The 20,570-nt window shown below is 34.6% G+C and overlaps 1 protein-coding gene across 1 annotated transcript in view; it reads right to left on the bottom strand.

Moving 5' to 3' along the window:
- The window catches only part of LOC138393673 (A disintegrin and metallopeptidase domain 3-like), a 122,275-nt gene that overhangs the window by 1,495 nt on the left and 100,210 nt on the right, over positions 1 to 20,570 (bottom strand). The window contains exon 17 of the mRNA XM_069485052.1: positions 6,423 to 6,594. Coding sequence (XP_069341153.1) covers positions 6,423 to 6,594 — 172 coding nt within the window. The remainder of the gene's footprint in view (positions 1 to 6,422; positions 6,595 to 20,570) is intronic.

Below are 20,570 nucleotides of genomic sequence, written 5' to 3'. Positions count from 1 at the left end.
AACAAACAAAAAACCCACAAAAAAACCTACTATAGGCTTCCAGTTTCCAGTCTGGCACGTAAGGAGCTTTGAAGTCATCACTGCCATTCTCATAACAATAAAAAAGCCAAAGAAACTGAAAACCAACAACCCTTTCTAGAGCCATCAGAGAACTGAGGGTACAAGGAAAACTGCTGTCCCCAAAACTGGAGAGACAGACTGGCAGATACAGAAAATCAGAACTTATCAGAGCAGAAATGCACAAACAGGCACCTTTTCAGGAACTGGTAGTAGATTAGGAAAACAAACTGTAGTGGATGAATTGCTGGAGGCTAGTGTGAACAAGCTTAAAAATGAAAACATCCACAGGGGCTCAGTTGTAGGGAGGGGCTTTACACTTTTGTCAATTTTACCTTCTGGAGTCCTATCAAGTTCTCACAGTGAAGGTCAGAGAAAAGAATCCATTTTGAAATATGCCCAAAGCATTGCTTTTCTTAACTTACTTGCCCTGAAAAGAAACCATTTCACCACAATCTAAATGACTGGAGTTTTAGTAGAGTCTAACTAACTTGAAGAAAGACAAATACCCAACCCTAGCATGCTCTCCAGCCTTCGATTAGGGGCAGAGCATATACCCATCTAACTGAAGTTCACTCAAACATTCCATATGCAGTAAGAGAAATACGCAACTGGACTCAATTGTGTACCTTGCTTATATTACTAGATTATAACCCACAGAGCAAAGGGGAAGGAGAGCTTTCAGATGCAACCTATGTCTTATATCAGTGACCCTTAGCAGTTACTAAGAAGCTATGGGGCTGAGGAGGGCAGCAAGGCAAGAAGAGAGAGGAAAAGTGACACCACAGTGGAAGAAAGAGCATGCAACTGCCTCCTTGAACTTTCTGCCAAATATGCACATGTCCAAAACCTAACTCCTTTTCTATTCCACCTCTCCCCCAAAGCTTCTTTTACTCCAGTATTCCCGACTGCCAGAATGAATTGCATTAACAGTTACAAAAATAAACTCTGGTCTGGACTGAAACTTGGACCTGCTAGGTACTAGAGTACACCTGGGCAACTGATAGATCAGACATTCCTATTAAAATAAGGCAGGATATTGATCATAATGGCCCCAAATAAGTTAGGGGCAATCAGGATGAGGTATATGTGGTGACATCATCCTAATTTGTATTTTTGAAACAGTTTTATTGAGACATAATTCACATACCAGACAATTTACCCATTTAAAGTATACAATTGAATGGATTTTAGTATGTTCACAGATACGTGCAAACATTATAAAATTTTAATCAGTTTCATAATTTCAAAAAGAAACTCCCTACCTTTTAGCCATCAACCTCTCCCCCACCTGGTTCTTCAACCCCCACATCCCCTCCTAGCCCTAAACCACCACGAAACTAATTCTCATCTCCAGAGATAGTCCTATTCTGGACATTTCATGAAAATTAATAACACACGGTTATTGTAATCAGATTTATTCACTTACCATAATGGTTTCTAGTTCTATCCATTTCATATCATTTTCAGTGCTTCATTGCTGTTTATGGCTGCTATTCAATTGTTTGGATATACCACATTTGCTTATCTATTCACCCATTGATAGACATTTTGAAAAAGAAACTCTGGGCCTCTATGGTGAGGTTCTTCTACTCCTGTTCCAGCAGCATCTTTGTTTTTTGATGGAGGCTCTGTAGGTCCAAAACAGACTCCAGACGGGCTGATGTTTCCCTGACCCATGTGTAATCTTTGAGATGTGTAGAAGTGCGTCCATCCCAGCAAGCGAGAGATGGGAAGACGGAGACAGAAGTAAGAAAATCATACCCAGAAGATATCAGCTTCACTTAAGACGGTGCAGCAAGTTTGGGTTTCCTCAAAAGACAAAGAAATATTCTATATATCAGTTTATATATGGCCAAGAAAACATATATACCTGACAGAACAGGTATATATGACCAGGAACTCAGTCTGATCAATTTCCTTAAGATAAGATAGATGCTAGTGACTATCTAGGGGCACTAGGAATGGACTTATCTAGAAATTCTTCCTCTCAATATTCCCAAACCCAGGATAGACAGGAGCAACTGGGGATGTGCAGGCTGTCGGTGTCTTCTGCTAAAGTGGGCGCAGTCCGCGTGGCCACAGGCACCTGAGAGTAGACAGCAGCGGTGGACAATGCAAAGTTTTCAGCTTGGGATGCAACAAAAATTCCGAGGTTCAAAAGAGGCAAAGCTGCTTATTTCATACTAAAGGATCATGGTGGGTAGAAGAATTGATAGACACAAGCTTGCATGTTTTCAGTCATAGGATTTTATTTTGGTTTGTGAAAACGAAAGCTTTTCGCCATAACAAAAGGAGAGCAACACAGGTTTTTTTTCCATTCTTGGATCAGGCCAGTTTATGGTGAGTTTCTTGGTAATATCCTTTCTCCATCTTATGGCTTTTTGATACTATCATTTAATTGCTGTTGTAGAAGAAATATAGAAAAATAAAAATGCTAAATTTTCATCGTTAATAAAAGCTATTTACATTTATTATGCAACTACAGGTATGACACTTAATTTATATAATAAGACACCGCTTATACTGTTGCTATCTGTGACTGTGATCTGGGAAATTTGTTATTCTAAGTTTCTATTTCATGAATAGTTTATGATAGCTACTTTAAACAGAAATATTACAAATTGATGTTTATATGTTTAATTTACACAGTCTCTAAACTTCATGCGGGTAAAAGAAAACCACCAGCAAGGAAAGTGAAGAAAAGAACAATATAAATATGTGTAAGAAATAGAAAACTGTTATTACTAATCATGTATTTCTATCTGCAGAGGAAGAGCACTTCCAAAAACCCTCTGTGCATTTCCTACATACACATGTCAAATCCAAACTCATTCTTCACTCCCCTCTGCTTCTTCACCTCAACCCAAATTAGTTCTTTTCCTACTATACTGTATGTCATTGGTAAAATTCGTCACTATTCATTCTGCCAGAAAAGTTGAGGCCTTTGTAGATCTCTCTTTCATTCTAATGTAAATACATCCACCCAGTCACCACTCCAATCAATTCTACCTCATTTCTCTCAAAACATATTTGTGCTTTTCCTCTCATCCGTCCCTGCCCTCATCATACCTTTCCTGTGCATTTAATAGTGTCTTAGCTGTGTCACTGGTCTCCAGTTCTGACAAAATCCATTTTCCCTACTTTATCCCAGTGAAATTTGTAAAATGCAAGCCATATGATAGCAAATGTCTCTTACCACCTCAAAATACTACGTCCTTCATATAGGAAAACATTTAAACTCTTGATCATGGCATATCAGACACTTGACTTGGCTCATGCTAACCTATGCAGATTTTATCTCTCAATATTTATAAACTTAAGATGAATTTTAAAAACTGGTAAGAGATAAACTTTGGAAACAGAGAGGCCTAGTTTCACATTTTAGTCTTGCTATCTTCCTGCTTTATATCAATAACCATATTATTTAAGTACTTTTTCTCACACTCTACATCCAAACTGCCAATGCATTAAGTTGGTTCACCTTCAAATTTATACATAAAACAATCCTTACCATCCCTTGTCTGAAGTACCATCGTTTGTCTCCTGGGTAACTGCAGTAGTTTCTTCATTGAGGGGTATCTATCTGCACTTCTACTCTGGCCATCAGACAGACTGTTTTCAACAAATTAGCCTTTCGAAGTATAAATCATGTGCTGGGAATCTGAACTATCCCACGATGCCTCCCTTTCACTCAGAGTAAATGACAAATGGTCTCCAAGACCTCCAAGAAGCTACATGAGTTTTCCTTCTCTGACCTTATCACAACTGCAGCCCTCTTGCTAACTCGGCTCAAGATGAACTGACATTCCTGGTGTTACTCAAACATTCCAGACTTAATTTAGCATTAGAGCAATGATGTGTTCAGAAAGGTACTGCCCAGATATATGAATGGATAATTCTTTCAGGTACATGCCTCTGTAAGACAAAGTTGACTTGCAGCTGGAATTGAAAAGCTCTGTCTTTACCTCTGGGAAATCCTGGATGTCGTTTTATTTCCGCCCCCCCCCCCCCCCAGGATAAGGGCAATGCAATTTATAATAGGCTGCTTAAAATTTAAAATAAGGATCTTTGGGACTTAGAGTCTTTCTTATCCCTAGTGCTTAATGACAGATAAGGAAATGGAGACCCACTGACTTAACTAGCAATCAAAGTCAGATAAGGAGAAATGGCAGATAAGTAATTGGATGAACTTTTGATGTCACTTTTGGTTGAATTTTTTAATTTTTCCATTTACTCCCAGTGATTAGGCCTAACATGACTAATATCATTATTTCTTCACACATGTGAATTGTAACTTTGAGCTATATTTAGGGATGCCCATTGTATTCCATATTATGATAAAGAATTGTCTCTCTGCCTTGAAGGGAGGATGCATTTAACATTTTTTCTGATATTTAATACGTACTTAATCAATGTAAATTCCATTCTCTGTCTCCAGTCACATATCAGGTTCTGTGTGTAAATACTGTGACATTCTTAAAAGTTTAAACTCTGGATGCAACCAGTTGCATTAAGTGAAATCCCAACTCCAAAACTCATGAAAATTCCATACTCATGAGAAATCATTTAAATTCTTTATGTCTATTTCCTCATTTCTAAAATGAGGATAATAATACCCATGGAGTCTTAATGAGGAAGAATATAAATGTGAGGAGACAATGTGTGTAAATCTACCAATTAGAACCACTGGAACCTTAAATGAGTGAGCAGAAGGTATGATCGTTCATAGATATTTTAAGAAAATATTTACAATTCATTTAAAGTCATTTCTTATTACAAAAATTCTGCTCAGTGAGTTTCTGGCAAATATTAGTTAACATTAAATATTTCTCAAGGAGCATAAAACAAAATTAACATCAAGTACTTTAATGCAATATTAACAAATTGGACTCAGGATGATGAAATATGAGCATAATAGTTTCTCATACTGAAGTATTATTAAACAAACTACTTCATGAATTATATCATTTTATTAATAACTTGATTCTTTCAATTCACCTTTAACTCTATGACTGGCTGCTGTTATTGCTGACTTCTGAGAAAGATCTGTAAAAAAGAGATAGCATCAGGAAACAATATAATCTTAAGGAAAATAAAGACAAGTTTAAACAAGCTAGATTTGTGCTAATTCATCAATTAATATGTATGAAGTGAACAAGTGTAAGCAGAGCAGTCAATTTGGAGAGAATGGACAGAGGTACAAAGAGGTGCTATCCATCATAAAGCCTTTGCATGACAGAGAGAATGACCTAGTTCCCAATCATCCAGTTCATTACCACCCTTTTGTGCTTCAGCTCTATTTCATTTCTTATTCTTGCAGCCCTGAAACACGTATTGCTGTGAAACTTAGGCTGTCTTGACCAGATTTTATAATTTTTAACCAATGATCCCTTGGTATAACTTTTCTTCCCAAAGTCAGATTTATTTCTTGCAGTTGATCTTCCGAGAGACATATTCAGATATTTCCAAGATGTCTTAAGAGCGAGCACAGGAAGGGTGATGCTAGCTATCATTCAATTAAGTCAATTTATAATAATTGGATAATTATGTAAATGTCTGCATAAATCATCCAGATTATTATTCTGAATTTAACTAGTTGTTGCTAACTTTTTGAGAAATAAAATAAACTAACCAGAGAAATAAAAGTGCTGATGGAAATTTTACATCACTGTCTTATTTCCATGAACATAAATGAGAAACCGAGAATCTCTCTATTTTTCTTTTTTTTTAGCATGGAACAACAAGATCCACTTACTTATTCTTACTTCTGCATTCTCATATCTCTAAATATTCATTGCATGGCTTTTATTGGTTTTATAATAAAGAAAAAAAGCTATGCAAGTACCTTAATTCTAATTTTAGAAACACGGGAGCAATATTATGTTTAAAATATGGAGTATACTATCTGTGTTCTTTCCCTCATTCTGTGCCATCTCCTATTTTCTTACCTTCTACATATTCTAAGCACAATATTTGCCTCCATGACTATCTTTATTGATCTCTTTGGCACAACTGATTGTCAATGCAAGGAAAATCGTGTTTCTTGGGAAAGCGACAGAACTTCTTAAAACAGTTATAAATAAGATGACTTTCTATGTGAAAGAACATGAGAATTTACTGAGTAGCTTTAATTGTTTGTGGCCTTGTAAGAACGATTAGGAAATCTAACTTCCTGAAACGCGAAAGAAAAAACAAAAACAAAAAACTTTGGTATATACTGAGATCTTCTTATTCAATATTTCTAAACATTAACCTAATCCATCTCAGTATCCCTACTTGTAATATTCTGAATTACAGTCAAATTCTTCCCATAGTATAATACATTTATAATATTAAGCATAAAAGGTAGTAAGTTTACTTACCCTATGCTCGCAGTTTCTGCTCTGTGCCAAAATCCCTTCATTTTTTTCCATTTGAGACTAACAATGGCAGTTAAAATGAGGAAAGGTAGAAAAATGTAGAAACTTATCAAAAGGCCATTTTTTTGAGGAGAAATGGGTCGTTTCACAAATAAGGGCATCTTTGCATTGATACCTGAAATAAAAAGTACTTTTTAGTTTTTGCAAAAATATGTATAAATCATACCAGTAATTTGAATTATAAAAATTTGAATTTAAATAATATAGTCAGAAACTTAATACATTTGAATTTAAAAGTGTTTTTCAATCTTCTATGACTATGCCCCAAAGTGCATTATATATTTTATGTCAGCTCAATATCCTTATAAATATCATTGGCAATATGTTGTCATTGACATTATGTAATATCCTTGCCATAATTTAATTTGTCATCTCATCATATATATATTTAATCTTTACTTACGATATATTATAATCTCTTTTAGTCCATCATATCCCCTTCTGTGACCTGCATTAAGTTCATTTACATTGTGCAACCATCACAACCATCTAACTCCAGAACATCCTCATCCTGCCAAGCTGAAACTCTCTACCCATTAAATATTTACTCACCATTTCCCCCTCTCCCCAGGAGAACCACCCTCCCATAATAGTTTGATTTTATGCATTTGACCACTCTAAGCACCACAAATAAACAGAATCATAACATATTTGTCTTGCTCTAACTGGCTTACTGCACTTAGTATAAGGTCTTCCAGTTTATATCCACATTGTAGCATATGACAGAATTTTATTCATTTTTAAGGCTGAGCAATCTTCTATTATGTGTATACAACACATTCTGTTTTTCTATTTATCTGTTGATAAACATTTGGGATTCCCACACTACTATAAACATGGAAGTACAAATATCTACTTGAGTCCCTGCTTTCGATATTTTGGGGACTATATCTAGATGTGGAATTTCTGGATAATATACTAATTCTATGTTTAACTTTTTGAGGATCCACCATGCTGTTTTCCACAAAGGCTGCACTATTTTACATTTCTACCAGCAATGCACAAGGGTTCCAATTTTTCCATATCCTGATCAACATTTGATATGTTATAAATTTTATCTTTATAATAATGATCATCCTAATAAGTATGCACTGGCATTTGATTGTAGCTTTGACTTGCATTTCCCTAAGGATTTTGATGTGAGAAAATTACATTTTTTTTCTTGTGTTCACTGGCCATCTCCACATCTTCTTTGGAGAAATTTCCATTCAACTCCTTTGCCTATTTTTTAATTGGGTCATTTCTTTTTATGTTTTTGACTTGTTCTTTACATCTTCTGGATATTAATCCCTCATCAGATATATTATTTCAAATATTTTCTCCCATCTCATATACTGCCTTTTTACTAGGTTGATAGTTATTGATGCACAACAGTTTTTAATTATGATGAATCCTAATTTATCTATTTTTTCTTTTGTTGACTGTGCTTTTGGTGTCATATCAAAGAAATCATTGCCAAATCCAATGTTATGACAATTTCCCCCTATATTTTCTGTCTTGAGAGTTTATTTAAGCTCTTACATTTAGGTCACTGATCCATTTTGAGTTAATTTGACATGGGATATAAACAAGGGTCCAACTTTTTTCTATTTCATATAAATATGCAGATATCTCAACACCGTTTGTTAAAATGATTGACTTTCCCCCAATTAATGCTGTAAGCATTCTTGTTAAAAATCATTAGAATATATAGGCAAGGATTTATTTCTGGGGTTCCTTTTTTATTCTATCAGAAAACTTAAATTCTCTTATTTTATTGTCCAAGGTAATCTATTAGCTATCAGAAAAGGTACAACAGTGTCCTGGAGACAAATTCTGCCTTTTTATTGTAGCTTTTGTAGAACACATTCAAAAATTCAGAAATTGTCTTTTATTGACCATAATAATATGAAAAATAATATTAATGAATTAAAATATTATACAATTACTAATCAGACAAATGCAAAGAAACAGAAAGCAGCAGTCTAGCCTGGAATGGTGATTGTTTTAGTCTTTTCAGGGTGCCATAACAAAAATACTACAGACGTGGTGGCTTACAAACAACAGAAATTTCTCACAGTTCTGGAGGCTGAAAAGTCCAAGATCAAGGCTGTGGCAGATTCATTCTATGATCTGGGTCTGCTTCCTGGTTCACAGACAACCATCTTCTTGCTATAAACTCATACGGTGAAAGGGACAAGGGAGGGAAATCTCTTTCATAAAAACACTAATCCCATTTATGAGGGCTCTACCTTCATGACCTAATCATCTTCCAAAAATGCCACTACCAAATACCATCACATTACAAATAAGATTACAATATACAAATTTTGGGGGGGAATACAAGCATGTAGTCTACGAATAATGTTACCATTGATCATGTAAATGAAATGTCAGACTACAAGCGTTTAGATGATATCCTAATTTTTTCCAAGTCAAAAGTCAATGAGTCAAAAGTATATTTCAACAGACAAGCCGGATATATGGAATTCTCATCCAGTTAGTCACATAATAGGAAGGACTTCAGCAAGCAATATTTTGTCACAAGCATCTGAGACTTCCTGTATTATAAAGAAGACTGAGGATAACATCCTTTCATCTTCTACAACATTTGGACATGAACATTTATTTGATATGGTTCACAAGTAGAAAAATACTGAAGTTAAATATGTATGCAAAGTATACTGAAAGGATTTAAACACAGGAGTAAAATATTAAGATTACCTTAGTTGGTGTTTATTAAAATATTTTACTTATAGTACAAAGAAGATAACATCAGCAAAATTGTTACCATCCAAATTGTGCTTTGAAGATATAAATGCAAAAAAAGAGAATGATAAATAATGGTCATTCCTAACCTATTAAAGATTGATTTCAAATACATCTGGTAATTATAAGAAAGATATGTTCCAGATTCACGTTTAACAGCAAAGAGTTGAATCAAAACACATAGGGCATTTTAGTTACATATCCTTAAAAGCCTAGTAAAAATATAGATTTAAAAAATTGTGTTTTCCATGTTTAAGTTTATATTAAAATTTTTAATAAAGATTATTTTCACTATTTTTTATTCCTACTTCCTAAATTTACATAAAATGTGATTTTTAAAATAAAAAAAAGGATTTTTGGGCATACAAGTTAGAGATAACTATTGAGGGTTAATTTCAAACAAAGTAAACTTCAAGACAAAAACAAATGAAATACATTACAGAAATTATAAAAGCAACAATTCACCAGAAACAAATCTGAACAACATATGTGACAATTAGCAAATAATCAGAATGGAATGAAATACACACTGGCATACTAAAATGGAAAAATAAATAAATACATGATTATGATTGGAGATTTTTAAAACTACTCTCTCAGTAATTGATAGAAGTGGAAAAAAAATAGTTGGGTGAATTCCTTGAAAAGTATAAACTACTTTAACTCACTTAAGATGAAATCGGTAATATGAATGTCTACATTCTAATTAAGAAAATAAATCTGTATTTTAAAAGCTCCCCAAAAAGGAAATCTCCAGGCCCACAGGAATTCACTGGAAATACCTATCAAACATTTAAAGAAGAAATAATGCCAATTTTAAGCAATGGCTTATAGAATATAGACAGGGAATATAGAAGGGGAACTCATTTTATAATACTAGTTTTACTTGATGACAAAACTGGATAAAGACAGTACAGGGAAGAAAAAGAGACAGAGACAGAGGGACAATGAAGCAGGTGATATTTCTCAATAATACAGACAGAAAAATCCTCGACAAAATATCAAATTTATTAAAGTATAAAACATAATAAATCATAATCAAGGAAAATTTATTCTAGATACTCAAGATTAGCTCAAAATTCAAAACTGAATGTAATTGGACATATTAACAGACTAAGGGGCAAAAACATATAATCAATTGACACCAAAAAGCATTTGCAAAATTAACAATATTAATAACAAAATATTTTAGAAACTAAGTATTAAATAAAATTTCCTCAAACTCATGACTATCTACAAAATCCCTACAGCTAGCATGATACTTAATGGTGAAAAACTGAATTCTTTCTCCCTAAAATCAATAGCAAGGTGAGATGTTAACTCCCCCAACTCTTACTCATCATAGGCCCAGAGTTCCTACCAAGAACAATAGAACTTTTTATTTTTATTTAAAACATAAAATAAAATAAAATATAAAAGGCATAGATATTGGAAAGGAAGAAAGAAAATGATCAGTATTTGAAGATGACATGATTGCAATTGCCTACAGAGAAATCCCAAAGAACTTCCAAAAAGAACTAAAAATGAATTCAATTATATTGCCGAATATAGAAAGACATGGGAAAAAACCCAACTGCATACCTATATATTAAAAATGAATAAATGGTGACCAAAACATACAAAAAAAGCCACAATATCATTTATAATTGCTCTAAAGAAAATACAAATAATTAAGTAACAGTACATACACAGTATATGGTGAGAATTACAAGAGCCTGATGAAAGAAATCAAAGCAGACTCAAATAAAGGCAGAGAAATACTGTGTTCATACAGTGGATGATGCAATACAAATTCTTCCTAAATTGATCTATATAAATAACAGCAAGATTTTTTTTATAAATATAGTCAAGCGAATAGCCACACAATATTGATAAAAGAAGAAGGAAGTGGCAGAAATCAATTTTCTTCAATGTTAAAGATTACCATGAAGCTACAATAATCAAAGGAATGTGGTATGGGTATAGGGAGTGACACATAGATCAATGAAACAGAACAAAGAACCAAATAAAACAACAACAAAAATATTGTCAATTAATTTCTGACAAAAGCCAGAAAACAATTCAATAGATGAGTGATAGCTTTTTCAAAAAATGGAGCTAAAATATATGGAAAATTTAACTTTGAATTAAAAACTCCCATCCTTTATAAAAGTTAACTTGAAATGCATCATGGGCTTAATGATGAAGCCTAAAATTACACTTTTTAGAAGTATTACAGCATACCATCGTCAGGTCCTATGACTGACAAAGAGTTCATATACTTGACATTATAAGCATGATTTAGAAAGTAAAATAGTAGACCTTATCAAAATAAAAATTGGAGGCTACCGAAGACAGCAGCCCAGAGACACCAGATGCCAGATGGTCTCAGAAAGAAGGAAAAGCTTTTTATTTTGAAAAAGAAAAAACAAACAAATGAACAAACATAGATCAGGTGTAATTCTGAGAGAAAAGTGCCAGAACCTGCAAGAGATTCCACTGGAAGAAGTTGCAGAGAAGAATAATAAGGAGCAAGATATCAGCAGAGATCAATGCCCTTAGAGGCTTGGAGTCCAGTGAAAAGGGTAGGTGGAATGGTTTTTTTCTCTTTCCCTCACGTCTCGGGCAGTCAATAGGCTCCTGAGCTACTGGAGAGCCTTTCTACCCTCCCCTCACAAGCCCAACGGCTGCTGCTGCCAGTGAACTGGGATCTTCTTGAGGACAAAGCACCAGGCTGCCAGCACCCTCAGGGTTACATCCTGTCACCGCAGACCTGAGGCTAGAGTTGGTCATAGGTCCTAAAAACAACATGGCAGTTTGTTCCTTCTGGCAAGCACCATCTACTTGAGAGAGGTCAATTTGCATACACTTTACAGCATTTGCTGGTGCAATCATACAGAGTGTGGTTCATTCTTACTGACAGGAAACACCTACTGGCTCAGAAATTAAACTGAGTGTGCCAAGACAATTCACATTGTTGAGAATACCACACGTGGGGGAAAGAGAAAATATGTCAAAGACCCCCTTCCTCCTTCACCAAACAGAGACAGGTAATATGCCCACACACATAGCTCACCAGTGCTACAGCCTTCAAACAACTAGTAACTGAGAAAACCATCACACTAAGTATATCTATAGTGAAGGCATCACCATCAAAGCACCCACAAGCAAAGCCAAAGATTCTTACCCATCATATGCTACAGTAATGCCCTTATAAGTGATGGGGGAAAGAGAAACCCTATCTAAACAAAACAAAATCCAAAAATAAAAAGGAACAGCTGCTCCAGATGAGAGGCAAAAACATCAAGTTACTTACACAGGAAAACCCACCGAGCTAACTTCAGACTTCTGAAGAGAGACCTTACAATCCTAAAGGGATTGGGAACCCATATTCAGTCTTCTTAAACAGAGCAACTTCCAGCCTAGAATTTTGTATGCCACAAAACTAAGTTTGATATATGATGGAGAAATAAAGACTTTTCCAGACAAGCAAACACTAAGAGAATTTGTCAAGATCAGACCTGCCCTGCAGGAAACATTGAGAATTGCATCATATATGGTTCAGGAAAATAGACACCCACCAGTGTAAAATGACCCAAAAGATGAAACTCAGAGATCATATTAAAACAATACCACAGCAGCATTGTAATTTCTGGGGACTTCAACACTCCACTGACAGAACTGGACAGATTATCCAAGCGGAAAATAAATAAAGAAACACTGGACTTAAACTTTACTCTAGAATAAATAGGCCTAATGGACACTTACAGAATATTTTATACAAAACAGCCGAATATACATTGTTCTCAAAGAATATGGAACATTCTCCAAGGTTAACTGTATATTAGGCCACAAAACATCTCTCAGCAGATTCAAGAAAACAGAAATGATACCATGTATCTTTTCAGACTATAGTGGAATAAAACCAGAAATCAACTAAAAGAGAAACATTCAGTTCTACACGAAGTCATTGACATTGAACAACCTGCTGCTGGATGATTATTGCATTAATAATGAAATTAATATGGAAATCAAAAGATTCCTCTAACTGAACAACAAAGGGGACAGAAGCTATCAAAACTGTAGAATTCAGTAAAAGCAGTCCTAAGGGGAAAATTCATAGCCTTAAAGGCCTATATCAAAAAGACAGAAAGATCACATTTTAACAATCTAATGACATATTTCAAGGAACTAGAAAAGGAAGAGCAAAGCCAACTGAAAGCCAGCAGAAGAAAATAAATAACTAAGGTCAAAGCAGAACTAAAAAAAAAAAAAAAAATAGAAAACAAAAAAACAATACAAAGTGTCAATGAAACAAAAAGTTGGTTCTTTGAAAATATAAACAAATGGATCAACCTCTTGCTAGATTAACCAGAAATAGAAAAGAAAGGACCCAAATAAGCTCAATCAGAAATTAAAAATAAGGAATTACATACCATAGAAAAAGAAAATATCATCTATAAATACTATGAAAATCTCTACACATATAAACTGGAAAAAATAGAGGAAATGGATAAATTCCTGGAAACACACAATATCCCAAGACAATAAGGAATAAATAGAATTCCTGAACAGATTAATATCAAGCAGTAAGACTGAAGCAGTAATAAAAAATCTTCCAATAAAGAAAAGCCCCGGATCAGATGGATTCATAGCCAAATTTTACCAGACATCCAAAAAACAGCTGGTACACATACTGCAGAAATTATTGCATAACATTGAGAAGAAGGGAATGTACCCCAAATCAGTCTATAAACCAGCATCTTCTTGATAACAAAACAAGGAAAGGACACAACAAAAAAAAGAAAACAACAGGCCAGTACATTCTAAATTCCTCAATAAAATTGTAGCAAAGTGAATTCAAAAGCACATAGAAAAAATCCACCATGACCTCATGGGCTTCATCACAGTGATACAAGGATGTTTCAATATACATAAATCAATACACGTGATTCACCACATAAAAAGAAGTGAAAACAAAGACAAGATGATTATCTCAATAGATGCAGAAAAATGATTTGTCAAAATCAGCACTATTTCATGATAAAACCCTTCAGAAAACTAGGCATAGAAGGAACATACCCTGAAATTATAAATGTCATATATTACAGTCCCACAACTAACATCATACTGAATGGGAAAAGTTCAAAGCATTCCCACTAAGAACTGGAACAAGACAAGGGTGCCCACTGTCACCACCTTGATTCAACATAGTGCTGAAAGTTCCAGCCAGAGCAATCAGGCAAGAAAAAGAAATAAAGAGTATCTAGATCAGGAAAGAGAAGGTGAAACTATAGCTTTTTGCTGACAACATGACTTTATATCCAGAAAACCACAAAGACTCCTCCAAGAGACTCATGGAATTGATAAATAAATTCAGCAGTGCTCAGTTACAAAACCAATGTACAGAAATCAATAGCATTTCTATATACCAACAACAGTCAAGCTGAGAGTCAAAGCAAAGACTCAATGCCATTCACAATAGCTACAAAGAAAATAAACAACCTAGGAATATATTTAACCAAGGAGGTGAAAGATCTCTACAAAGAGAACTATGAAACACTGAACAAAATTTCAGATGACACAAACAGATGGAATAACATATCATGTTCATGAATCAGTAGAAACAACATTGTTAAAATGTCTATACCATCCAAAGTGATTTACATATTCAATGCAATCCCCATCAAAATACTAACACCATTTTTCACAGATCTAGAAAAAATAATTCTACCTTTGTTTGGAACTTGAAAAGACCCCAAATAACCAAAGCAACCTTAAGCAAAAGGAACAAATCTGGAGGAATCACCTTTCCAAACTTTAAGCTCTACTACAAGGCTATAGTAACCAGAACAGCACAGTACTGTCACAAAAATAGAGGCACAGACCAATGGAAAAGAACTGAGAACCCAGATATAAAACCATCTACCTACAGCCAACTGATCTTTGACAAAGAAGACAATAATACACCCTGGGGAAAAGAAGACTTATTCAATAAATGGTGCTGGGAAAATCAGGTAGCCACATGCAGAAGAATAAAACAGGACTCCTATCTCTCACCACTCATAAAACTTAATTCAACATGGATAAAGGACTTAAATGTAAGGCACGAAACCACAGAAATTCTAGAGGAAAATGTAGGAAAAAGTCTTCTTCTAGATATCGGCCTGGCAATCACAGCAACAACAAAAGTAAATAAATGGGATTTGATTAAACTAAAAAGCTGCTGCACAGCCAAAGAAATAATTAACAGAGCAAACAGACAACCTGCATAATGGGAGAAAATATGCACAAGCTATACCTCCAATAAAGAACTAATAAACAGAATTTACAAAGAATTCAAGAAAATCAGCAAGAAAAAAATCAAACAACCTCATTAAAAAATGGGCAAAAGACATGAACAGAAGCTTTTCAAGAGAAGTTAGACAAATGGCCAATAAACATATTAAAAAAATGCTCAAAGTCACTAATCATCAGGGAAATGCAAGTCAAAATTATAATGAAATATCACCTTACCCCAGGCAGAATGGTTTTTATTAAAAAGTCCAAAAATAATAGATGCCGGCATGCATGCACAGAGAAAGGAAGGCTCATACATTGTTGGTGGAATTGCAGATTAGTATAACTTCTATGAAAAATGGTGTGGAGATTCATCAAAGAACTGAAAGTAGACCTACCATATGATTCAGCGATCTTACTACTGGGTATTAAGCCAAAAGAAGCAAAGTCCTTTTCTCATGCATGTGAATGTTTATTGCAGGATAATTCAGAATTGTAAAGGTATGGATTCAACCAAGATGCCCCTCAATTCATGCATGGATCAACAAAATCTGGTATGTGTATACCATGGGATACTAGGTGGCCATGAAGAAACATGGATTAAGGCCTTTTGCAACAATTTGGATAGAACTGGAGACCATTATCCTAAGGAAAGTATCTAATGAATAGAAAAACAAACACTACATGCACTTTCTAGTAAATTGAAACTAATGGATGAGCACATATGTGCACAGAGGGAAGGAAAACTCAGAGGAAATCAGGCAGGGGAAGGGCAGTTAGAGGGGGTGGCCAAAAACCTACCTAACAGGTACAATGAACATTATCTGGGTGATGGGCATACTTACAACCCTGACTCAAGCATAACAAAATTGATACACAGAACCAGAAACATTTGTACCCCTGTAATAATTTGAAATAAAATAAATAAATAAAATCTTTATGCACACAAACTGGAAAATGTGGAGAAAATGGACAAATTTTTAGAAACACACAGCCTGTCTAGGCTCAACCAGGAAGAAATAGAATTCCAGAATAGACCAATATCAAGAACTGAAATCGAAACAGCAATAAAAAACCTTCCCAAAAAGAAATGTCCTGGACCAGATGGCTTCACAATCGAATTTTACCACACCTACAAAGAAGAACTGATGCCCATCCTACAGAAATTATTCTCCAACATCGAGAAGGACAGAATTCTCCCCAAAACATATTATGAAGCCAACATAACTTTGATACCAAACCCAGGAAAGGATGCAACAACAAAAAGAAAACTACAGACCAATATCCCTTATGAATATAGATGAAAAAATTCTCAATAAAATTCTACAAATCAAATCCAGGTGCTTATCAAGAAAATAATCCATCATGACCAAGTGGGCTTTATCCCAGAGATGCAGGGATGGTTCAACATACACAAATCTATAAATGTACTTCACCACATGAATAGAAGCAAAAACAAAGATCATATGATCCTCCCAATAGATGCAGAAAAAGCATTTGACAAAATTTAACACCATTTTATGATAAGAATGCTTAAGAAAATAAGCATAGACAGGGCCTATCTAAAAATGATACAAGCCATATATGACAAACCCACAGCCAACATCAAACTGAATGGGGAAAAACTGAAAGCATTCCCACTTAGAACTGGAACCAGAGAAGACTGCCCACTGTCTGCATTGCTTTTCAACATAGTCCTGGAAGTCCTTGTGATTAATCAGGCAAGAGAGCAGAATCAAGGGTGTACAAATAGGGACAGAAGAGATTAAACTCTCACTCTTTGCTGATGATATGATATTATATCATATATAACCCCCAGTATTCAACCAAGAGACTCCTGGAATTGATCAATGAATTCAGTAAAGTCTCAGGATACAAAATCAATACACACAAATCAGAGGCATTCATATGTGCCAATAATAGTCAAACGAAGAACCAAATTAAAGACTCAATAACCTTCACAATAGCAACAAAGAAAATAAATACCCAGGAATATATTTAGCTAGGAAGTAAAGGACCTCTACAGAGAGAACTATGAAACACTGAGGAAGGAAATCGCAGAGCATGTAAACAGGTGGAAAACCATACCATGCTCGTGGATCGGATGAATCAACATTGTTAAAATGTCTGTACTACCCAAAGTGATCTACAGATTCAATGCAATCCCTATTAAATTACCAACATCATTTTTCACAGACATAGAAAAAATAATTTTATGCTTCGTATGGAACCAGAGAAGACCCCATTTAGAAAAAGCAATTTTAGGCAATAAGAACAAAATGGGAGGTATTAATTTGCCAGACTTCAAACTATACTACAAGGCTGGGGTTATTAAAACTTCATGGCATTGGCACAAGTTCAGGGACACAGACCAGTGGAACAGAACAGAAAATCCAGATATAAAACCATCCTCATATAGCCATCTAATCTTTGACAAAGCAGGCAAAAACATACTCTGGGGAAAAGAATCCTTATTCAGTAAATAGTGCTGGGAAAACTGAATAGCCACATGTAGAAGACTGAAACAGGACCCACACCTTTTACCTCTCACAAAAATCACATCACGGTGTATAATAGACTTAAACCTTAGGTGTGAAACTATTAGAATTCTAGAAGACAACGTGGGAAAGACTCTGATAGACATTGGCCTAGGCAAAGAATTTATGACAAAGACCCCAAAGGCAATCACAGCAACAACAAAAATAAATAAATGGGACTTGATCAAATTAAAAGGTTTCTGCACAGCCAAAGAAACTGTCACGAGAGCAAACAGACAACCTACAGAATGGAAAAAAATTTTCGCATGCTACACATCCGATAAAGGACTGATAACTAGAATCTATTTAGAACTCAGGAAAATCAGCAAGAAAAAATCAAACAACCCTATCAAAAAGTGGGCAAAGGACATGAATAGAAATTTTTCAAAAGAAGATAGAAGAATGGCCAACAAACATATGAAAAAATGTTCAACATCTCTAATCATCAGGGAAATGCAAATCAAAACCACAATGAGATATCACTTCTCTCTAGTGAGAATGGCCTTTATCAAAAAGTCCCAAAACAGTATATGTTGGCATGGATGCGGAGAGACAGGAACACTTCTACACTGCTGGTGGGACTGCAAATTAGTGCAACCTCTGTGGAAAGCATTATGGAGATACTTTAAACAGATCCAAGTAGACCTACCATTTGATCCAGCAATCCTATTATTGGGAATCTACCCAAAAGAACAAAAGAATTCTATTACAAAGACATCTGCACCCGAATGTTTATAGCAGCACAATTCACAATCGCAAAGATGTGGAAACAACCCAAGTGCCCATCAATACATGAGTGGATTAGTAAAATGTGGTATATGTATGCCATGGAGTATTACTCAGCTATAAGAAATAACGGTGGTATAGAATCTCTTATGTTCTCCTGGATAGAGTTGGAACCCATTCTACTAAGTGAAGTATCCCAAGAATGGAAAAATAAGCACCACATGTACTCACCAGCAAATTGGTTTCCCTGATCATCACCTAAGTGCATATTTGGGAATAACACTAACTGGGTGTTGGGCAGATGTGGGAGGGGAGGGGATGCGTGTATACCTACATAATGAGTGTGATGCACACTGTCTGGGGAATGGGCATGCTTGAAGCTCTTACTCCGGGGGTGGGGGAGCATGGGCAATATACATAACCTAAATTTTGTACCCCCATAATATGCTGAAATAAAAAAAAAGAGAGAAATTTTGTTTTAAGAAAAAAAAAACTACAGACTTGAACAAAATATATGCAAATCCCACAACACACTTGTATCAATAATATATAAAATGTCTTAAAACTGTACGTTTAAATGACACTTTCACTGAATAGGATATATAGCCAAATAATCACATTAAAGATATTCAAAATCATCATCCCTGGTGAAGTGAAAATTAAAACTACAATGAGATACTAATAGATAGCTAATAGAATGGCTAAATTTAAAAATAGTGTTACCATCATAAGTTGATGAGTGTGCAAAAAAGTCAGTTATTCAGATATTATTGTTGGGAAATATCAAACAGTATAGCCACCTTGAAAATAGTTTGACCCTTGCTTTTAAAACTATATATAGCTTGAATATGTCCCAGCAATTTGACTCTTGGGCATATATCCCAGAGAAGTAAAATTTTACTTTCACACAGAATCTTCTACATGAATATCTTCACAGACTTATGTAGAATAGCTTAAAATTGGACACTGCCCAAATGAGTGAAGGTTAAACTATCCTTCTTTTAATTTATGTATGTATATATTTGTTTCAACTTAAACTAACTGAAACTTTACTTTCTTCAGTAACATCTACTATCAAAATACCCAAAATTCTAAATTGTGGGAGCAAGAAAACATATTCCAACAACCTGAAACATATATTGTTCTTAACCTTCAAGTCTTTAGCTCCCTTGTCTCAAGCTGCTGTATTAATTTATCCATACATCTAGTTAATTAGAAATATAATTGTCACCTCAGTGTATGTGACACACAAACCCATACCTCAAGTATTTATTCAGATACATAATTCTAACTGTAAAAATTATGTTTAGAAAAAGCAAATATTTTATATTTGTTCATGACTTTTCACCAAATATATTTAAAAATGTTTAGTTCCACATACTATTAATATGCTGTGGGTGTGGAAGATTTAATTATTTTTCCCTTTTGATATTACAGTTAAATTTAGAGATTCCATTTGTGCTGTGAACTATATAGCACATCACAACAGGCAATGTCAACGTTCTTGCCATATACAGACTACATAGTAAAACTATCACCTTTTCTATAAGTTAACTGTCTATGTACAAAACTGTGATGTATAAAAAGAAATATTCTGGAAACCATGGTTAAAATTAAGGGAGGAGGCTTTAAATTTTTCATTTCTTGATTAGAATTAAAAGTGTACACACAATTTGGGCTGGAAGTATGGTAGTCACCAGCCACAATGGCTATTTAAATTTAAATTAAATAAAGTAAAATAAAGTTGAAATTTCAATTCCTTCATTGCATTATCCACAGATCAGGTGTTCAATAACTACGTAGGACAGTGGGGATGTAGTCC

Source organism: Eulemur rufifrons, chromosome 12 (assembly GCF_041146395.1).
Source record: "Eulemur rufifrons isolate Redbay chromosome 12, OSU_ERuf_1, whole genome shotgun sequence".
In the NCBI taxonomy this organism is placed as follows: Eukaryota; Metazoa; Chordata; class Mammalia; order Primates; family Lemuridae; genus Eulemur; species Eulemur rufifrons.
This window is presented reverse-complemented; position numbering and strand designations above follow the sequence as displayed.